At 40.0% G+C, this 23521-nt stretch overlaps 1 protein-coding gene across 1 annotated transcript; it reads right to left on the bottom strand.

Annotated features, from left to right (window-relative positions):
- Nucleotides 1-276: 276 nt before the first annotated feature.
- OPRK1 (opioid receptor kappa 1) lies at nt 277-19076 on the bottom strand. Its single transcript, XM_056332045.1, has 3 exons — nt 18752-19076; nt 5813-6165; nt 277-1416 (listed from the first exon to the last, which is right to left on the bottom strand). The coding sequence occupies exons 1-3, from the start codon at nt 19009-19011 to the stop codon at nt 884-886; spliced, it is 1146 nt and encodes a 381-aa protein (XP_056188020.1). The 5' UTR covers nt 19012-19076; the 3' UTR covers nt 277-883.
- Nucleotides 19077-23521: the final 4445 nt, after the last annotated feature.

The following is a 23521-nucleotide window of genomic DNA, read 5'->3' as shown; positions in this document are numbered from 1 at the left end:
TCCCCTTTAATGAAAATGGGATGAGATTCTTTTCCCCCATATAATGAATGTGGCATGGCTTTTCATCAGTTTTGTAACACATGAAGTATTTAAAGTTTTCTAGCCTCTGGTTCAAAATACATTCTGAAAATGCATATTATATTATTCACGATCAATATGTACACAATCATCTTGGAAAATCACACATAGAAAACATTACACACAGGTGATTAAACACGTGCTAAAAATATACTAACGATCCTCCTTAAATTCCAGTATTTTTAAATGCCAAAATATTTTACCATACACAGACACTAAATCACTTTGGTGTGTAGGCAGATAGATCATGCTTAAATTGGATTTCCACAGTGCAGACAAATGTTACAGATATACTAGTTGAGGACAATATTGATTATAGCTCTGGCATTGTTCTGCAACACCCTTCACTGTAAAAGAGTATGACAGATCAAGTTATCAAACTACATAGTTCAGAAGCAATCACTATCGGGACAGAAGTCTGTGGCATAACTCAGTGTTATGACCAAATGTTGCTTAATATAACCTTATGTATTGTAAAGAGAAAAGCCAGAACTTTCGTTATCTGGAATCAGCTGGTACAGCATTATCTCCTGTCTTCCTCAAAAGTGTGTGCTGGTACCAGCTCAAGCACAACAAGCATGGTGCCAAAACCTGACCAGGTCCTTTTCATTTGAGTTTATTTTCAGGATGTTCTTGTTTGTTGATAATAAACTTGCTTTAGTTTGAACTACTTGGGTTTCTAAAATATTCCAGAAACATCTGTCTAGGTCAGTCCAGTTCAAACTGCAGTGGTAATCTGCGTCAGTCCTAGGTCGTTGGACTCTTCTCTTTCTTGAGGACAGTAAGATGACATTTCCACGACTAGTCATACAGGTTTGTTTGTCCCATCTGCTTCCCTCGTATAAGCTGGGTCTTGAACAGTGTTTCTGACTCTGCTAGTGCTCTGCCTGTCTAGCCTCATCTTAAAGGGGAAGCAGAAGTCCTTGAAACATCTCTTGAAGTTTTCATCCAAAAAAGCGTAAAGGATTGGATTGAGGCTGCTGTTGGTGTAACCCAAAGCAATACAGAAGTAATAGCTGGATATAGCAGCAGTACTGTGGGACACATCCCCTAATGCTTCAACCAGCACAAAAATATGAATAGGAGTCCAACAGATAATAAAAACTGCCACAACCACAAGAACCAACCTGGTGATGCGGCGCAGGTTTCGATCTTTTTCTCGAGAACCAGAGAGAAGGCGTACGCTTTTAAGGCGTAGGATCATCAGAGTATAGCAAATAATTATAATGAGAACTGGAATAACAAATGCAAAGACAAAGACACAGATTTTCATGAAGATGTCCCACCATACGTAATCTCTGTCTGGAAACTGCAAGGAACATTCAGTGCTAGCAGTGTCTAGGAATGAAAGAACCAAGAAGAAAATTGCTTTATTATTAGATATTCTAAATAATGTAATTATCATAGCATAAGCTAGAAAAAAGTGATTATCACGTAATGTGATATTAATAAACAGAATTATCTTTAAATCACTCCAAGGAAACCTTTCAATTACCTTTGCACTGGCTTTATGCAGCTGTGTCTAGAAATTTCTTAGAGAGATGGATCTTTTTAAAATGTATGATATTGTGTAAAATTTGTTTCCCATGGGAAGATCTAAAAATGCAGAGCACAAAACTAAAAAATTTGTAAAGGTGCTTCCATTTGAATCTCGCTGAGATTTAAAGACAGAATGAGTACGATGTTCAATGGATAGAAATCTCATAATTATTATCAAACTACAGATGTTTTTGTCTGTGAGTGGAGACAGATTTTTGGAATTGTGAATGATGGGAGCTAAATGAGCTTTTGATCATAGGAAGATTTTGCCAATACATGATAATTGTGTAATAATCTTTTCCCACGTGCCTTCTTCAGTGCAAATGGAGTGCTTGCATTCAGAAAAACTTATTTCCTGGCAACAGTTTCTTTTCAGTTAAATAGAAGCAAATAAAATATGTGTGTGTGCAGAGTAAAATGGAGGCTGCTCTTTTTGTAGATTATGCCACTGAAAATTCAGCCTGCACAGAGACTGCAGGACCTGGGCCACTAACACCAGCCTACGCCCTTCCTCATTGCCCATGCCAGGATTCAGAGTCACTGGCTGTCATTTGATTTTACATCCCAGAAATATTCCATCTGACAGGAGGCAGCAAATAATGAAATATTTGAGGTTTCATTTTCTGACCTCAGTGGAGCCTTCCAGCATATAAAACGTATGAAAAACCAAGAAACAAGATAAATGGCAAGGCAAGAGAAGGGATAAATTTACAATTTATCAGCATTTAAATTCTACTGAAGACAAGTCAAGGTAACACAGGGATTTTTCACTCTGAATTTTAGCTCAGATTTTATCCTCTTGAGCACTGCATTATTCTTCAGATTTTCTTCTTTTTCCCTCCTGAATATGTTATTCCTCTACAAATTATTATGTATTGGCTCTTATTGAATCAGATCTAAGGGTAGAATGTTTCAATATACTCTTGCACTTCACGTTTTCATATCTGTCTCCAGCAGCACTAGTCAGAAAAATTCCACCAAGCCATATTACCCTGATATCAAAATGCTTCAAAAATCAAGGTGACATTGCAGAGAATTTGTTTTGAAAAACAATTGGGGAGGAAGATATCATTATGGTATCATACAAACATTTTCACAGTTAGATTATCAGAAAGCTGTTACTGAATGATATTGAATACTAAAACATTCAAATAAAAAAGTTGAAGACAAAGCTAAATATTTTGAGGTTTTATTTTAAATAATATAACAACTAACGGATGATTCTGAAAACTGAAAAGTGAAAAGACATACCTTTTAAACCTGGAGGAGGATGCTAAGCTGAAAGCACAAGTATGACATAACAGGGTGTTTCACTCAATCAGCTTATCTAAATCCTTTGTTTTTCATAATTGTACTTTTCCTTAATTTTATTCTAGAAATGTCAACAATTGTCTTCAAAATAGTTTTCATGGTGATTATTGCAGGTATGATATTTAGATCAGTAAAGATGCATCTAGATGTGCAGTTCTAGATAAAAATGAGGTGTGATCAGGGATGACAGCTCCAGACCACATCCAGCTACTCACTGAAACCCCTTCCTAGAGGAAACTGCCTTTTCAGATCTACTGACATAATTTCATATATTTATCAAAATAATCAGGTCATGCTTGCTACATTTTAATAGAATTTGTAGTTGGCAATGGTATTCTAGAATTCAAAATTATCAAATACAAATTTAATGATGTCTTACATCTCATTAAAGTTTACTGGAAACTAAGAACAGAACTAAGCAGAAGTACGTTGTCACAAACTAAGTACTTAATATTTCATACTGACCTTTTCCACTCTGAAAGCCAAATATTCCAAATACATTGATATATTTAAGGAAAAATACTGCATTCTAGATGGTATTTCAGTGTAAATATATCTTTAAATGTGTATGACAAGGTACCATTTAACGTTAATCTTAATCTTGACATAGTAAATACATTCCTGTTAGATACATTAATTGTGTTACCTTCAGGCATCCATACTCCTCTGCACTCAAAAGGAGCCTTCATACTATTGCTGGCAATACTAATAGTACCTCCAATTTTCAAATTTCTTTTAAGTGAACAATTCTTCAGCATTAAGGCCAGAGGGGGAATATTTACACAGATGTAAAGTTTATTCTGCAGGGAAAATGTACCCAGAAGGACATCACTGGCAGCCGTCCTGTACTGTGAGAACAAAAGGGACTAACTGAGCATGGGGTGGGAACTTTAAATATAATCACTTTCCATTTGATGTTCAGTTGTTGTTTAAATCTAAATCCAACAGAGGCCCTGTAGCATATAAACAACAACATTTTTGATGAACATAAGATAAAGTTTTGGACGTGAGCTCCAGCTGTCAGGCAAAGGGAGGATCCTTGCTTTTCCCCTTCAGCATTTATCAGCACAATTTATGAACACAGCAGACAAGATAATTGGTGCTAAATGCTCAAGAGAGACCTTAAAGCAGACAAGCAGCCCTGAACAGTAGGGCCCGACAAGCATTTGTCAATAATTTCCAGCCTCTTTGGCCCAGCTGAGCTGTGTATTACTAGTCTCTGTTTCAGAGGAAAAAACCCAACAGGCTTCCTGCCACGTGGCATGGGAAAGGCATTTAAACATTGCTGGCCTCAGAGCAGCCCCTTGATGTGTGATGCTCATAGTGAATATATAGATAGAAACTATAATATAGAAATATTGTGCTAGTTAAGCATGCTCCAACAAAACACCAGACCAAGCCAACGTCCCATGGCCTTCAAGATCTCATACACAGCGAGACAATCATTCTTCCCAAATGAAGATGCCTGAAAGTTAATGTTTCCTGAGCTAGACATTGTTTTATAGACCCTGTCAAAACTGTACTGGGGAGAAGAGTTACAGCACTGCAGACCACGACACTTGATTCCCCAAAGGGCTGAAAGAAGAGTTTCTAGAGGCTTCTTCTGTCATCTACTCACCAGAAGACCAACAACAAGAACAAAATCTATACATCTTCAGTCAAATCAGTCAGCCCTTGAGCAGCTGTTACTGAAATGTTTTGTTTGCATTGATCTATGCCAAATAGTTTAAAGCACAGCATTTATTGTCTCTGCCAGACAAAACAGTGTCCTTATGTAAAATTTGCTGTTTCTCTTCAGAGGAGTTAAACCTTTCTGATAGAAAAGGTTATTAATTCAGGAAATTATTATCATTTTGTAAAAAATTATTTACTTCTCAAACAAAAGACTACCACCACATAAATATGCTTGTCTTGTATTTTATTGAGCCATCCATTAACAAGATGGCCCCAACCCAAGGACATCATTAGAGGATTCAAACCTTTTGAAGACACTGAGGTGCTCCTGCATTGCAGTCATGCCTGTGGGTATGAAGTATATGTGTGTTAGAATGCTTCTCCCCTTTCTTTCTCAAGGAGGATTTCAAAGTAAGATTAACCCCATAGTAGGGCAGTTTTGGTAACGAGTCACCAGTTACAGGGGCTCAATCCACAGTCCTTCATGGATTATGAATTTCAAGCAGAGCCCACAGGGGTCTGCATACAGATCTCAAAGATTTCCATGTTCTTGTAGTTGCTTCCCTGCCATGATCTGCATTCCCAGTTCCTCTGCTGATCCTTATTCTCAGCTTTCCCAAGCCTCCATATACATCCCCGTCCCCTTTTAAACAAGAATTTGAAATACTGACATGTATCATTTAGCTTGATTTTCTTTCTCCAGACTTTTCCTTTCTTCACCATGCCTTCAAGTTCTCTGAAATGGCTGTTGATAATAAGCTCCTCAGTCTCAGTGCTAACGATAGCTTTAATATTTATACTGAAGACAGGCAATCTAGTTTCTGCTCTTGGAAATTCATCAGAACAACTCTCACAACACCTACAAAAAGCACCTTAAGCCCACATTTCAAGTTTCATCCTAAACTGATCTTTGATCAATCCACTGTGATCAAATTCCTGATTATTTTCCCCTGCTGTCTGCCAGTAGTTTTTGATGGTCTCATTCTAGCACAGACAATGCTTCAAAGTGCATTTTGTTCTTTTAGTCGGCCAGGGCATCTAAGCTTAAATGATTTGTGTCATACTGTAATGTTCCACAATGTATTTCAAAATGTCAGAAATTTAGACATAATTTTTGAACAAGGAATCGATCAGGTTTAATCAATATTAGAACCTACATCTTATGTCATTTGAGAAGCAGAAAGATTGAATTTTGAAAGCTCACACTCACCTTCCCTGACTTTGGTACCTCCAAGAACTATTGCAGATATACCAACAGATGAGGACAATAGCCAGATACAGATGTTGATTATCTTCGCCTTGAGAGGTGTACGGAAGTCCAGAGCCTTCACAGGGTGACACACGGCAATGTATCGATCAACACTCATCATGGTCAGTGTGAATATGCTGGTAAACATGTTATAATAGTCAATTGAAATAACTATTTTACAGAGCACATCACCAAAGGGCCAAGAGTTCATCAGGTACTCAGTGCTTTGGAAAGGCATAGTCGTGGTAACTAGTGCATCTGCCATAGCCAGATTGAAAATGTAGATGTTGGTTGCTGTCTTCATCTTTGTGTATCTGGAGAACAAAAACAGTAAGGCTGTATTATTTCAAAATATGATTATGCACATTCAGATATGTAACAGTTTATTAGACAGTCTTTGCCATAGTTGGGGTTTTTCTGTCATTCCTAATTTATGATGGCAGTGCATACAAAAGTGAGACCCTTGGGATAATTATAAACACATTTCAGTCTCTCAGCACCCGCATTAGCAGTTAGAACTATTCACCTCAAGCAAAACCAGGTATATAAATACATTTGAGCTAATTAGCCAAATGCTGGTTTCCCTTTCAATTTCTCAGATCTTTCTCCAAGAAAATGTCATTGTTACATTTGCAAGTGATCAGAATGTTTTGTGTTTCCTTTTCTTATAGCTAACTGTCAATGATCGCGAGCTTTCTGGGTTTGTTTTGTGGAAGGAAGAGTTATGCCATTCTCCAGTAAGAACCCATGTTAACTGTGACATCTGCTGGGCCACGTTGCCTCTTATATGGTAGTTTCTCTTCCTTGAATTCACTACAGTGATGCCAGCTTATGCAAGTTTTAGTCATTTTCCTTCTTTTTTGCTTCATTTCCAATTTCTCCTCCTTTCTTCTCATCAGCTTTTGCCAGTCCTTTCTTTCATGACTGCTAATGTAAAAGATTATTCTTTAAGTTGGATACCACGGGGGGGAAAACCCAATCAAAGCAATATTTTTTCTGCATCCTTTAATTTCATTGAAATGGAGCACTTGCTCTGTCCAGCAGGAAGAACCTCAGCCTACACAGAAGAATAGGATCTGGGTTTTTGCTTAGCTCTGCTCCGGTGACAGCTGGGGGGGGACAGCCCGTGCTCCAGGGTGTAAAAGACTGCTTCCAGTTCTGTTATGGACACAAAGGATGAAGGAGAGCCTGTTAACACAGAGGTATACCTAACACTCCTTTCTGAAATTATTTCCCCCAGTTAGTTACTTTTGCTCGTTGTTGCTAATTTATTATCAGATTCAATGACAGGTTTTATTTCTCAAAACTGTTTCAGCCCCATATTTTGAATGTGTGCCTAAACTAAAATGTGCACGTGTAACACACACAGAAATACATCTAGCTAGATTTTGCTGTATGTCATTAATAATTTGGAGCAGCAATATCATATTCAATCAATTCAGCTAATGAACATGTAGGGCAATGTGTCTATTTGCCTTTTAAACTTTGATGTATAAATTAAAAAATAACTTTAAAAAGATGATGAGTAGTGTTGACAAAATGTGCCCAATATGTAAATTAGCTATTAATTAAAATATGGGCAGAAATGTCATTTTATGACCAACATGAAATGTTAAAAATAGCATTTTTTCTAAAACACTCTAATAACTACTTACTGACAAAATGACACCAAGCAGTGGTTCGCAGCACAGAAAGGAGAAGTGGAAGGGAAAAGAAAGTAAAGCCTTCCCACCAGGATACCATGCCCAGGCTCACATCCTGAACAAAGCCACAGCCAGTGAAGCATTAGAAATCTCTGAGCAAAGAGAGCCAAAAGGAATCAGCAAGAAAAGCTCTACACCGATGGTATGACCCCCATGGTCCAGACTCCCTCTGTCCCAGTCTGAGCTTCTCCAAGACCAAAGGCAGAGCAAGGAGGCACCTGCCAGTCAGAGCTGGGGTCCTGCCCCCTCCCAGATCAATCTCCTCAACAGGCCCTCCAGCAGAGGAGGCAGCCTGCCTGATCACGTTATAGCCCAAAAAGCACTGCTCAAACACAAATACAAGAGTATATAGCTAGGAGAAACAAATATAAGACATATTAACAGACTAGTAACTTTCCTTCTAGTAAGAAAACCCCAACCTGCTCTAAGTGCATCTCAGCTGTAAGACTAAATAAAAATTCACTAAACAGATTGCAAATCTGTGCTAAAATAGACTCATTCCTATCAAATGTCTGAAAAGGAGTAGTGGAAAGGGGATTTTACTTTTATGGACATCACTGATGATATTTGGAATTGTTGTCTTGCTCACATTGCAAAAAAGACTATGAAAAGTTGGAATGGATGCATAAAAATTGCCACAAAATAAGTAAAAGGACTGGAGAAAATTCTTACTGTAAGTAGCTTAAAGAGCTCAACACATTTAGTTGATCTGAAAGAACACCAAGAGGTGACTTGATTACAGTGTCTAAAGACCTCCACAGGGAGAAACAAGCAGGTACTGAAGAGCTCTTTCAGACTAAAAAAAAAAAAAAGTATAACGATGACAAATACATAAAAGTCAAAGCCAGACAAACTCAGCTTAGGAACAATGACAGATTTTTCCTAACAGCTAAAATGACTATTATTGGGAACGAATTACATAAGAAAGGATTAATTTTTCCGCCTTTTGATATCATCAAATCAATGTCTGCTGCCTTGCAAAGTGTGTGCTTCAGTCCAATGCAATTTATTACACTTGATACAAGAATAATTAAATGAATGAAGTGCCCTGTGATAAGCAGAGATGAAGTAACTAACAGATCTTATGAACTACTTCTGTAGATATTTAAAAACTTCCCCCAGGGTTTGGATAGTGAAAGTTTGTTTTTACATATGGAAGAATTAGTTTGACCCATTTTGCTTGAAGAAAATCAGAAAATTAGTGAAAAATAACTAAAAGGATTTTATTAGCCTTGAAAACTCAAATATTTGAAAGTCTTTATATGCAGCATTTCCTGTTCCTTGCAACTTTAATTCAATTCTTTCTTGTGTGTGACGCTGTGACCATATATACCATATTTTTCCACCACCCCTTTCTTTCCTCCCCCAGTCTTCCAGTGGTAGAATAGGAAAGACCCTTTGCAAAACAGAACTAGTTTTTCAGGTAGCTTCAATATTCAAAATTTTGAAGCTGCAACATAAAGCATGTTCTCTGTATACGTGATGCTTATGTTAGATATGTAAAGTGAGCAATTTTGATTTTTTGGCCTATGGAACCAATGCAAATCTAAGAAAAATAATTTTGCTCACTACTGTTGATCCAACATGAAGGATGTCTTGTCATTCACAGGTAGTAAGAAATACAGAGTCATTCCAGCATCAGCATTTGGACAACTTCCAATGTAAACAAATCAAAGCCTTATATGGAAGTGAAAATATAAAGGGGAGAAGAAAACCTACAGTGTGCCATTCCCACCATAAATCTTTCTTTGTGAAAGATTTGGCTTATTTCAGGGGCACATATGCACATAACTATCCCAGCCTTGACAACTTTAGCTGACGTGCATCTAATGCTTTGCTGTAGCTCACCAGCCTGGCAATCCCATGACTAGCTGGCCTTGCCCAAATCCACCCCAGTTCACTGACCACAGATGCCTCCTTGTGCCACTCATTCTGAGCCAGAATAGGCACCTGACCTCTCTTTTGCCAGACTTTGAACAAGAAAGTGGGAGACCAATAAAAACTGCTCCAATAAATGCTTTGTTACATTTAGGCAATCAGTTCTCCCAGGCACTGCAAAGGGATCATGCGTACCTAACTCAGGGGTGAAGGGTGTGCTGGTTAACCTCAGCAATGTTATATACAAGCACATTTTACTGATGCAACCTTAAAAGTCATTGATCTCATATTAGTAATGTAAAGAGCTTGATTTCTTTCACGTGGAAGCGTTGGCCTCCATCTAAATGAGATGGTAGCCTTTAAAGCTGTTAGGCAATATAGATTAAACCATTATTCGTTTAGAAGTTCATAAAATTCAGAAATGCCTTTGAGAATCTGGACTCAATCATCCAAACTCCTTTCAATGTATTTAACTGAACACCTAAAAATTATTAAATGCCTACATGCCTCTGAAGATATGTGCTTGCAGGCTTAATCAAAAGTCCAGTTAAAGTAACGGATTGACTGCTGTGGTTGTCAGATACTTTGAAGTGGACCCTGACAGAGTCTTGACTCAAACATGAGACAAGGGGTTTAAGCGCTTTTCTACAATTTGTTCAATTGCACCAAAATATATATTATATTATGTGGTTTGGGGTTTTCCCACCATGCCCTCCATTCACCCAAATCTGCCCTTGAACAAGGTCAAAACAGTGCTCAAGTAAGGGAATCATCTTCCTTTGTGAAATTAAAATTATTGATCAAATACCTGAATTTCATTTAAGGAAAAAATCCTGCTATCTCCTTTAGTTAGACTAGCAGAACAGATAGGGGAAGCCTGGACATAGCTATCGCATAGATGGCACACTGGTAATTAATTACAAACATTTTCTTACTGTCTTTGAGATACAACTTTCAAAGACCATTAAAATATTTATAAACCATTGTTGCATAAACTGCTCATGGCAAATCCCATGTGTAGAAATTGGTTTGTTAAATACTGGGATTTCATAACAAAGTGACAACTTGTTACGACAACAAGGTGACAGCTATGTAGTATTAGAAATGGAAGGTCCTTGTCTCAAATCAGGTGCTAGAATCTAATTTCAAGAGGCAGAAAAACCTCTGGTGACTTAAGCTGGTTGGTGGATCTTGAGACTGCTTGTCAAGCTATAAGCAGGCCTCGAGCCTCTGTAGACTTTAGATAATTGGAAGATATATGGAAACTGCAGAAAAATAGTCAAGATGAAAAATAAAACTTTGGTTTGGGTGTATTTTTTTTTATGAATACATGATGAGAGTTTGTAAGGAGCATATTTTAAATAACGTCAAAAGTTAAATTCTCAAAACTATCACAATTTAGGCTAAGTCCACTTCCCAAAAGTGGAAAGTTCTTTGAGATTGACTTTAGACTGACCCTTAGAAAATTTTCCCCATTTCTCAGTTGATTCATCATTACTGTACTTTTCCTTCTGGAGCAGAACTTAATTTGAACAGTTTTTTAAGACAGTAAATAGGAAGAAATCATACCTCCAGCCTAAGCTTATCAACAAAATTGTGGTAATAGAAGGAAGCATATTACTAAAGAGTTGGTATGATTTCAGAAAAAAATTGAAATGCATTACTAAATCTGCTAGTAGAGCCCCTTAAAGTTATTATCTCAAGCAGAGGAGAGGAGCATGATTCTGATGTGCACTGTAACATTAGTAAAGCTAATAAAAGCTGAGAAGGAGGCTTTGGTCAAATTTTTTTCATGTAATTGTAATAGACTGAAATGTTCCCTGCAGTATGAAATGAGGGATGAGGAAGGGAGCGAGACTAACAGACACACTACAACAACATTCTCCAGTAGCAGAGTGAAAGTACAAAAGCATGAAATGCGAGATATAACAAACAAATATTTGCGGTAGTTACCTGAGTCAGAGAATGAAAATGAAAGCTAAAGCACATCTAAAACCAAATTACAGTAACACCTATCAGCAGGATGCAGGTTCTGTTCCACTAGGTTCCTCTGAATGAAGTATATAGAGATTAAGCAGCTGAAAAGTTTAGTCAGGAAAGCTCTAAATCTCAATGCTATTTTCAGGGCACACTCAATATCATCCTGCATCAGAACAAGTGGAAAAAATGAAAATAAATAAAAATAAAAATAAAATAAAAATAAATAAACAATACAACCCAGGAGGATCTATTCCAAACACATACCAGGTAAAAATGGTGGCTCATCTACCTTCTGGATCTTCGTAATTCAGTGTAGAAGGCTTATTGCCAGTATGAAACTAAGATTGGAGGTCATTTAAAGAATATAAAAATCAATATGCTGTGGTTCCATGTTCATGTTGGGTTATATGTCATTATCACCTTTCAAATGACAGCCAGAATTTAGCAGTACATAGGACCTTAGAAAACACTTTAAATATAAACAAACATTGTTACTGCACATATTTGAAGATCACCTGTCTTTAAAATTGTTAGGAGCCTACAAAAAATTGCACATGCTGCCTACAAAATAGTATCCTAAAGTGGAATTTTCTTTATTAAAGAGCACCTGTAGGTACCTATTTTCAAACAGCTTAAAGAAGAAAGGCATGATCTTGTCTTTTATTCTCCCCTCAGGAAGGATAATCTACCTGAATGCTAGAAGGTATCATTAAAAACCTTACAATTTACCACTACTATTACTCCTCTGAACTAGCCATAAACTGAGATTGAACAAGATCTTGCAGATTTAGATCAGAAGCGGAAGCTTTCCTTCTTGAGCTAAAGAACCAGTTTCCAAACTGAAGAAAAGAGATTCAAGTCTACATATAACCTGGTCAAAATGAAAAATCCACACTACTTACAAAAATGAACTTTTTCCTCCTTCTATGATAAGGACTTTTAATATTTTTATGTGAGCTTAAGAGCCTTTTTTTGAAGAAAAAATCTTAATGTCAGAAACAGCAATACTGCAAAATTTTTGCTTGCATGATTTTGGTAGGAGAGCTCAGAGAATTGTCAAGGTGCTGTGATTAATTGTGGCTTAAACTAAAATAGTGAGAATGAAGAATTTTATGAAATAAGTATTTTATCTAAAACCAGTCTGCCTAATATTATTATTATTATTAGAGAGCCTAGACAATTAGCTTAGACTAGGTACCTGATTGTTTGCCTCTGTTATTAAAATGAATCTAGACCTTGTCAAGCAGCTGACTGCCTCTTGAGAAACTGTACACTGCTGCAGATGTGTTCCAGTGACCAGTCATGCTGTGGGGAGCTCCCAGGCTGTTACACTGCTCATCCTAATCCTTCTTACTTGCTACAGGTGCATTGCCCTGGTGAGTGCTGAGTCTCTGTCTCTGGTAACATACACTTTTCCCATTGTTCTTATCTCCTGGAAGGACTGGTTTTTTTCATGAAGGGCATGAGCTCTCTTAGCAAAGTGTTTCCTGTGTGTTTGTGGGAGAGGGAAGCGAGTAGGACAGAGGCTGCCTGGCAAAGAGAATAAATCTTATTGCTCAAAGGGACAACACCCTTTCAGCAAATTCAGAATCCCCTTGCAGGAAAAACGAAATGAAGGGTCCCCACTCTTAGCTCACTCTGTCCCCTTTACCAGCAGGGCTCAGCCAGCCTGTCCTCCCCAGCACCATCTCCCCACTGCACTTCCTCCCCACACTTCGTCCAGGAGCGTGAGCTTCCCCACCGCTCTCCCGGCTGAGGACAGGCCAGGTAAGCTTTCTCAAGCTTTCTGCCTTGCCAGTAGCCAAACTCAAAAGTTCTTGTAAGTCTTCACTTTCTGCCATTTCAAAAGGGATCCCTGTAATTCGTCTTGCTTCCCTACACTGATTCCAGTTACGCCTTTCTCTGAAATAAATGACAACCTGGCTGCTAGCCCGGCGGAAGTGTCTGGATGGATACCAAATTACTTTTCAGAAGCCAAACAGATTACTCACTATAAGCTATAGCCTCTCTCTAATATTGCCTCTAGTAAATATTCCTTCCAACCTTTCCCTCTGCTCTCTCTGCTTTTTCAGTATTAGCTCTTCTTATCACAGCATCATACCAGGAACTCATGTTGAGTTTCTTGTCAGCTTATAAACCCCAGGTCTCACTTAGTCATTGTCTAGTAGGATATTAAAAGTTTTAGAAACATCATATAAATGTGCTATGCTTGTCAAACTACCAATACTCTTTCATAAACCTGTCGTCTTCCATTTTCCCTGTTACCCTGGTCTTTGTGCCATCTGTAAAAGCTGTTGGTAATGATCAGTCTTCAAAGCTGTGATGAAAATTATGCCTAGTTTGGCCAAACCCTGCAGAACCTATCAAAATTACCTCCATTCAGAGAGGTAAGGGCAGATGCTCTTTGAGGTCCTGTGATAAATTACTATCAATCCTTTTGACACCTCTGTACTGATAATAGTAAGATAGCAAATTTTTGATTGGGTAAAAAAAGGTAAAAAGCCATAAACTTCACTAAAGTATAGTACAGCTTGGCCTTTATTTTTAGAAGCCAAACCTTTGCTTTCATAGAAGAATGAAATCATACCAACTGCAAGTAATAGGGAACAGGTAGTCAGTTAGGCTGAATCTTCTGGACCTTCATTTTTTTATTTCAGAGCAATATTCTTTCCAAATATATTTTAATAAAATTAGAACAATAATTTAAAGCAAATTAACAAGTAATCTTTTGATATTATCAAAATCTGTTCTTGATTTAAACCAATATATTGAATCAATTTATTTTTTGCAGAATTTTCTTCTATAATTTCATTCTTGTTTGGAAATAATGATGGAGAAGATTTAAAAACAGACTGGAACTGAGTCGATTTTATATGACATTTCTTAATAGACTCTTCCTGTTACATAAGTTGCCACTCAGTTCGATGAATATAAGAACAAACATGTACTACCAGTTACATTTTTTCTTCAACATTAGACTAAGCAGAGGAATACAAGCTTTCTCTTTTCCCCTAGGAATCAATCTACATATCTGTGACACAGCCTCTTGTTAAAGCTGAATTTGAATGTAGGAAATTATTCTGTTCACTGGAAACTTGAAAGAGAATTTTAAAATAAATGCAGGTTTGACTATTTAGGATCCTGATGATAGCAGCTGCTCTCAGCAAATGACTTCAGGAACAATGAGAGTAAGGCAGATATATAGAGAAAGTGAATCTGGAGTGGATAAGAGACAGCATCTACCAGAGGTTTTACCATAGTATATTTATGGTTTTGATAAAGGCAAATCCCTATTTAAAGTTGTAACTTTAGTCAGGTGACTTTTCTTACCCTCCAGCTATCACAAGAAAGTACCATTTTCTTTAAAGCCAGCCCTAAATTTTAGAGGAATAAGGTCAGGAGGGAGAAGGAAGAGAGGAAGAAGACTTTTTGCTTCCAAGGACAAGTAATTTTATTTATCAGCTTCAGCCAGCCAGTTCACCTCCAGAAACGTTTACTTCAGAGCTAAACCCAATCTCAAAGGAAAAAGGATTGGGGTTGAGATAGATTTTGATCATGCCAAGACACACATATCTCTATAACTTTATTCAGGTGAGGTCAGATAACTTCACCTGGTTTCTTTACATTCATTTCATGCCTCCTCTCCTCTTCCACAAGAGAAGGACTGTGCTTCTCACACACAGTATCTGCAGTTCCCACCAGTGCAAGAGGCAGTGTGATGACCTCTTTCTCTCCTACTCCCTCCGCAGGAAAAGCGGCAGTCACAGGAGACCATCACATCCCGCATTCCATGGCTCAGCGTGAGTGAGGCACTGCCAGCCACCCGGCCGGCTGCTGACCTGACAGCAGACCCCCTGGGGCTGGTGCACATGCCTCACAGCTGATTCAAACATGAGGAGAGGTCCCACAAACCATCCACACCACAATGGGCGTGCAGAGTGCAGGTTGCACTGAGTACTCAACACAGAGCTCTTTCTGCACGTTAAAAATAACCACCCTCATTGTGCCCGAGGAGCCTGGGGGGCTTACAATAGTCCTGGTCTTGCTCTGATAGGATTTTTAATGATAGGGCTTTGGCCTTTAAATCTAACGGTCGCTGTGCATTCAAAGACAGTGAATACCAGCATCTCCATTTTGCATGTGAGGAAACCAAGCCACAAGGCCATTAAATGACCTTGCCAGAACAGGAAAAAGTGTTGATGCCTGGTAGCAAAACAAACAGAAGAGTCCAGGTCTCCTGAGACGTGGTTCAACAGGCATGATGCCACCACCGTACTAAAGTACCATTCCCGCTCAGCCTTTAACACAAATCTCTGTTTACAGGAGCTGTATCAAACTCAGCTATTTTTCTTTCAGGACCTTGTAAATGTGATTGAAGTTCCATTCTCCTGAGGGTTTTTTTTCCCTCTGAGGGAACTCTGAGAGGGTTTTCCCTCTCAGCAGAAACACATCCCACCACACCTGAAGGAGATCTCGGACACCCAGCACTCTACACACAAGCTGCTGAGATGCTGACTCGCTGGGCTCCATGAGCTTCTTTAGCAGCCCTTGGGCAGAAGTAGAAAAAACACTCTTGTGGGGGTATTAAAGGAAGGAACTGGGCAAAGCCTGCCTATGCCACAGCTTATGGCTGAATTTGAGCCTGTTTCTGAGGCATCTCAAGACTAGTTGGAGTCTCCTGAATCTACTGCAGCATTGGCACTTCAACAGTTTCACTGAAAATTTCAGAACATAAGGGATCTTGTTTGTGTCACCCAAAAGGTGACTCAGTGTCAGCCCTGAAGTGGTCAGGCAGTTGGACAAGATAATCATTGTAGGCCCCTTTCAACCAAACCATTCTAACAATATTAGATGTTGTTTAAAAGAGCAAAGGGAGTAGCAGCTGTGCCTGCCTTGCCTGCCAGTCCAGAGCAAGTTAGGAGGAGGAGAGCAGATCTGGAATTCAGAGAGATGAGGAACAGCAGTGAGGGGCCTCGCACAAACTCTGTGCTCAGCTGGAGAGTAAAGAAGAGCCACAGTCTGTCCCCATCCTCCATTAAACTTGTGACAGCTGGAGGAGAGGCAACATGGGGTGGTCAGGGGACAAAATCCCCTCCTCCCTTGCCACCTTATTTCACAAACTTCCCACAGACCTTCACTTTCCACACGAAAGGACATCACTGTTGGCTACATTTTTCAATGGGTCATGAAAATCCATCTTGAGACACAATCATACAGAGTGGATGTTAGGGAAAGAGACAAGGGGATGATAAGTTAGGACAAAAATAAAGAAAATGCACCTCTTGCACAAACCCTTGGAATATTTCAAATTCATAAGAAACGTTTGAAACTGTACGTGTGTGTATACATGCAATTCAGCTAATGATTCTAGCAGTGGTTAAAGCACTTGCCACAGATAAAACCCAGGACATGAGGATACTGGAAAAAAAAAAGAAAAAAAAGAAAAAAAAGAAAAAAAAGAAAAAATAAAAAAACTAACAGGTGTTTTGTCATACTAATTTATGTTTTTGGTCATGTAATCAAAGATGGACCAAGAGGAAACTGAAGCAAAAGGCTAATGTAGGAACTAGTAGGAATGAGCCATAGCTAGCTAGGCCATCACAAAAATAATTTTAGGAGGGTAACAGGAGAGAAAAAAGGAAATACGTATGCACCAGTATAATCAATATGTGCTAACTTTTAGGGCTCTGGCTAAGTTTGAATTTATTTCCACTGACCAGGCCAGTTAAATGACTATCATTGTTAGTGACTGATGGCCTAGAAAATCTCTGCTTTTGCAGCTCTATGTGTGTCAGGTATGGAGACTCTCTTCTTGCAAGAGGGATACAAAAAGAAATGAAATCTCTACTCTGAATGAAGGGCAAAAGGGCATGCAGGGGTATAAAAATCATAACATCACAAAGCTGCAGCCAACTAGCTTCCCCAAATTGACCACAGGCATCTTTATTTGTTGCATTGACTATCATAGGGGATTTTTATTTCCATTTTTCAAGAGTATTCACCTGGTTATAACTCATTTTTTGTAAAGTACCTCATCATTCGAGTTAACTTCCTCCTATATCAAGTCTGACAGTTATTTCACCATCCCACAATTGCTTGACACTTAACATGCGTGCTTTACTAACAAGATCCCTTCCAATACCTCCATTTTTCTTTCTGTGTACAATCTGATTTCATTTGAGCAACGAACACGCCACAATTACTCTTTTTTAGCATTTTTTTGCTGGATGCAAATGGACTATGAAGAAAGACTCCAAAAGGTTTCATGATTGTGGGTAGGTCTCTTCTCCCAGATAACAAGCAACAGGAGAAGACAAAACAGCCTCAAGTTATTCCAGGGAAGGTTTAGATTGGATATTAGGAAAAATTTCTTCACTGAAAAGGTGGTCAAGCATTGGAACAGCTGCCCAGGGAGGTGGGGGAATTACCGTCCCTGGAGGTGTTTAAAAAACCCATAGATGTGGTGCTTGGAGGCATGGTTTAGTGATGGACTTGGCAGTTCTGGGTTAATGGTTCGGCTTGCTCTCAAAGGTCTTTTCCAACCTAAACGATTCTATGATTTCTGTTCCCTTGGTTGCTTATTATCTGATGAGCATGTACTGATCTGTACTGTACAAACATTTGTATCAAATGCAAATGAAAAGGACAAAAAGAGAGAAATCATAATGCAAGCTAAAATATACACCAATACAAAAGTGTAATTGCAAGTGTAAGTATTGGTGCATTTCACTAAGTGGTTTAGTATGAAAAAGTAATGAACATAGCTTTCTCCTCTTTCCTGAGAAACAATAAGACAGATATTTCAGCATCTGCTTTTGCTTTCTTCAGTCCAACATCAACAACTGGAGTTAAACACCACTAGACAGAGACAAAACATCCCATGCTTTACATTAAGCATTTCCACCTATCTTTATCGTCTCCTTTTCCCCCCACCTCCTTAAACAAGCAGCTAGGTGGCAAGGCAGCAATGTATCAGTGTCCACGGCTCGCCTCACAGGGGAAAAGTGCTGCCTTGCAGGAATGTCTTCCTTCCACTTGCGTTTTCCCTGGGATGAGAGCGGCCTCTCATCCCTAGAGGGCACCCGATGAACGCGGCTGGGGCACAGAGCACCTTCGCGCAGGCTGCAGAATTTACATTTTGAACCGGCTTCTCCCTCCTGCCTCGACCTGCACATTCAGGCAAACCTCTGTGACTGAAAAGGTTTGGGTCGTTCCAGTTGCCTTCTCTCAGTTCCTCATGTATACACACCCAGAGAGCTTCCCATAAACTACGCCCTCCCCCATCCTCCCAAATTTAGGGATGGCTATTTGCACCTCTTTCAGCTCAAAAACCCCTTACCTTATGATGACAAACATGACCAGAGAATTTCCCACCAAACCAACAACGAAGACCACCGAGTAGACAGCAGTGATGATGATGGGGATGGCAGGGGAGATGCTGGTGTGGTTGTGCTGGGTGCCACCGAAGGCCCCGGTGGCATTGCTGTCGTAGTCCACCCAGCCCAGGAGCCAGCTGCCGCTGGTGCTGGGGGCACGACAGGGCACCGGGGAGCAGGTGGATTCTGTCTCCTCCCGGAAAATCTGTACCGGGGCATCCATAGGGACTCAGCTCCCACGGGCAGGAGGAACACCAGGAGGAGTGCAGACAGTAGGAGGCCAGTAGGCTGGAAAGAGAGAGGGAAAGAAACAAAAGTGCTATCACAGTCGCCGGACATTAAGACCTCTGAAACTTGTGTGTGTTAAGGGGAGCTCTGCTGTGATGGGAACTGTAATTTGCCAAGCAGAGATTTAAGCAAACTGCATTCATATTAAATAATTACAAGGTTTACATCGCACTATGTAGTGGGAAAGTGCTGTCCCTTCCAGGTGCACAAGGAAAGTTTCCCTCTGCTTTCAGAGATTGCACAGAGAAACAAATCAGATGGGAAACAGCTCAGATCCACCCCCACACTTTAACCCTGTCTCTCCCATCCTCCATATTTTAAGTCAGACTGTATCCTATTGACAGGGGCTCCTTAATGCCTAAGCTCTGCTATAAAGGAGGGATAGAGAAACCCACCACCCATATCTGCCCTGACATTCTGTCCTGAGTTATTTTTTTTCCTGATCCCATACCTGCTTTCAAAGAAGAGACACATTAATGACACAAATTACCTCTTTCAGTCCAGGAAAAGGAGCAGAGTCCTCAAACAGATGTTCTAAGCAGGAAAAGGAAAAAATAATGCAGCTCTGCTTGGCTTCTGGAAGTGCCACCGACCTTCTAGGACTTTTGAACCTGAGGCACCTACACCTTCAGAGGGGAGTGCTGGCAGCGGAGTCGATTCCCAGGCATGAGCTGAAACGTGGTAGCAGCAGTTGCTGCTGTTCCAGCTCCCACCACTTTTCCCTCTCAGGCTCCCTCTGCCTCCCTCTCACTGTCAGGGCTCCAGCAGCACTCTGCACTGATGCACACGTTCTCCTCTGTCCTTGCAGCTCAGAAGCTCACATGACTTCTGTCTAAACACTGAGAGGCAGATAAATTAAAAGCGAGAAATAAGTTCTGCAAAGAATGAATGCTTGTTTAAATACACTTTTCTGAGTTGCTTTTCCTCATTCCCCCTGCAATCCCAGGCCTCAGGTAATGATCCTCTCTACCTTATTGAATCCCACAGGCTTTTATGGACTAGTAGATGCTGAGTAAAACAGGAACTTTCAGTTTAGGTGCCTTGCCTGATCATCAGATCTTTCATGCCTCAGCTCCGTAACTGTGCGTTCAAAACACTTCTCCTGGGTGGCTGTGCCCCTGTTCTTTTACACCTGCAACCTGGAGGAAAGTCAGAAGCTGGCTATAAAAGCAGAGAGAGGCACCCCAATTACTGTCCTTAATTTATTCAAACTGTCCCACACCATGTGAGAAGCCAAGGATTCCCTGTAGCACTGTCAGAGCTCTGCTCCCCTCAAGTTCCAGCTGCAGTCAGGGATGGAGAGATGGTATGCGCAGAAACCATGTCCCTCAGAGCTTATCCCTAATATACTCCATCAAGCAGGAGCTGGTAAAACACCAACCTGTGTTCAGGATATCCCTTTATTTACATATAGACCTTGAAATTCCCAGCAGGAATCCCTTTAAATGGCAAATTGGGAGAGGTGAGGTAAGACCCCGAGTTGTTTCCACTCCCTTGGAAGAGATGGGGAACAGCCAGGCTGGCTGCATCACAAAGTGTGCAGCAGGAAAGCAGGCTTCAGCAGGGAACAGCAGGCTGCCGTGCCTCTCTGGGCATTGGGTGAGGCTTAGATGGCTAGGAAAGGGGTTGTGGGTTTCCTTCATCCTTTTCCCATGTTGAAACTTTGCCTCGTGATGCTCTTGTTGAGAGTGATGGGGCTGCAATTTCTATTTCTAAAACAATTTTACCATCTAGATGAGAAATTATGTCAGATGTAAAGTCAAAAGTCATGTAGGAGATTTAAAAGGTACAGAATCCCCTCTGTTAGAAGTGTAGAGTTGTGCAGATGTGGTGATGGCTTTGACTGCAATCACTGCTTTCTCCAGAACATCAGCATCTGCTCACTATCATCTGTATAGGGCTGACTAAAAGTTTCACCCTTAATTAAGATGGATAAAAATGCAAAATAGCAAACACGTGATAAAAACACCCCCGAGCCAAATGCATTTGAAGGATGGAGCACAGACCTGGGACAATAATTTTTTAGAAGGTAAGGTAAGATCCTAACATAAAATGTACCCCAGTCCTGTTTTTATCCTCTGCAATCCATGGGCTCTTGCAGACTTACTGAAGGGAATTACTAGTGCTATATCTTCTCATACATTGGTTTACTTGGCAGTTTTCAATGTCTTGTTAATATCTTCCCCAGACTTCTCCATATTCTGGAATTAAAATATACAGGAGAGCTTTAAGATAGCAGTATTTCAGTATTCATTGACAATTTATCTCTTACAAGCAATCATTTTGTTTGGATAAGTGATTTAAATATGAGCATATACAGCCACAAAATGATCAGTAAAGTGGATTCTAATGGTTAGGCTGAAGTGAGGGAGAAAGAAGCAACAGTTTGTCACTCTGCAACTGCTACAGGTGGATAAGAAACTTCCACATGGGGAGGAAAAGTCTATTATCACTCTGCATAAATCTAAAACATGGACGATGTAAAAAGCTCAGGAAGATTAATAGCAGAATCAAAGCTTTTTCAAGCACCGCTCAGTTGGGCAGCAAGCTACTCTTTCTCTAGCAAATTATGTGTTGAAACTCTCCAGTGATCTTAGCACAAAAAAGATGTGGTCACAGCTACAGTCACTGACCCTTAGTGGAGTGTGCATTGCAGCTACATGGGAGGTGTGGTAGAGTGAGGCGGAGTTTGACCACAACACCGCAAATTACAGAGTGAGCCAGAGGCAAGTGTTTTCTGTCTATGTGTGCTCCATGTTGGAGGCTCAGCTCTGGCTCTTAGTTGCAGTAGGCCTTTGCGATTCAGTAGAAAGCAAGTACTTGACCTAGAGAAATGCCTTTTTCTTCTGAAAGTCACATCAAACTCGTATAAACTGTTAAAAATTATATTTTCCTTTCTTGTGTTTGTTTTCTTGATGAAAACTTTAATATCTGGATTTTCAGCAGTAAGGTCTCACTGCAGGCACTGAAAACATCTGCAATAATATCAAAAGAAAAAAACAAGGGCAGAGGGAGAACCACGCTCCATCAGCATCATCTTCTCCTTCAACACGTAACTACTCGGTGCCTCTGTGCCCTTCCCAATAGTTCTGTAGAAATGGACAGGAGTCTCCTGAAGGCACAAGGGAAAAGAAAGAAAGGGCTTGCAGCTGACCTAACCCAGACTGTCCACCCGCCGATGCCAAGAAGTCCCTGTTCCCTCTGAGGGCTCACATTAGGCAAAAGGCCCTGTTCATTCAAGGGAAAGCAAGGAAAGATCTAGGAAAGAAAGACAATCAAGGAAAGATTTAAAAAAGAAAGACAGCATAAAAGCACAGTCTCACGATGCAGCTACAACTTTCCCCCAGCACTCTTGTTACAAACCTGTGGCTCACATGCCCACCGATATTTTCCACTATAATACTGTAGAGCCAGTGTTCACCTCACTGGACTTTGAGACACACAACAGAACTCACCTAGACTTTTTTCATTAATAATACAAAACTATGTATCAAATTAGGGAACATTGTTTAAGCTGTGAATTCCAGCCCTCAAAGGCAAAAAAATACCACATGCAGCCATCCCATACCTAGGCACTACAATACATATGTATTTACGCAACCTTTTTTTTCCCCAGGATCTCTGCCTCATTCTCAGATCAGCTACACAATATTACTACATTTAAGTAGAAGGAAAACCATGAGTTGGTAATTTTTATCTGTAAACTGTTTTCTTTTGCAAACCTAGTGAAATTCTTTGAATGAATAAGGATTATGGGAGGAGGAAGATATGTGCTATTTAACAATAGCAGGTGGGAAAGGGCTTCAACATTGTCTTTTTTATTACCAAAAGCTAAAGTAAAGAGCTGCCCCCATCAGCACACTGCTTCAAAACCTTAACAATGCGCTAGGACATTAATTCAGCCTGACTCAGAGGTAAGAATGAACCGCGCTGAATCACAGGCACGACTCTGTGCGACACCCGCTCACCATGCCACAGCAGAGTGTCAGCTCCGTCCCTCCAGCACATGCAGGTTTTGAGTGAAAGCTGCTTAGTCGCTGACATTTCCCAGAAGACCTTGACACTTTCTAGGTTTAAGTTAGATCTGTGGGGTAGGGCAGACCTTAAAATTCAACCATGAATTGTAACACTGGATGCTTTGGTACAGGATCATTTGCAGAGGTCACTTTTTATTCTAGAGGTAATGAAGGAGGCCAGGTGAGTTAAGTAAAGCACACTATCAAGATGCTTTTTTTAGTTCATAATTGTTTTTACTACCTGAATGACCAAAGGCTATAATAATAGCGAGCCTGAGTAAAGGGAGGAAATGCTGGAATCACTTTCTGGTGGCTCCTGTTGCCAGGGAAACAAAGTTCTCCTGTCTCTCTGCATCCACAAATGTTAGCTCTCCGTGTGAACGAAGCTCTCAGGAAATGGTGTATTTTATCTCTTCGAAGATCAGCAAG

The sequence above is a fragment of the Falco biarmicus genome, chromosome 3 (assembly GCF_023638135.1).
Source record: "Falco biarmicus isolate bFalBia1 chromosome 3, bFalBia1.pri, whole genome shotgun sequence".
Classification (NCBI taxonomy): Eukaryota; Metazoa; Chordata; class Aves; order Falconiformes; family Falconidae; genus Falco; species Falco biarmicus.
Note: the sequence above shows the minus strand (reverse complement) of the source record. Positions and strands in the feature narration are given on the sequence as shown.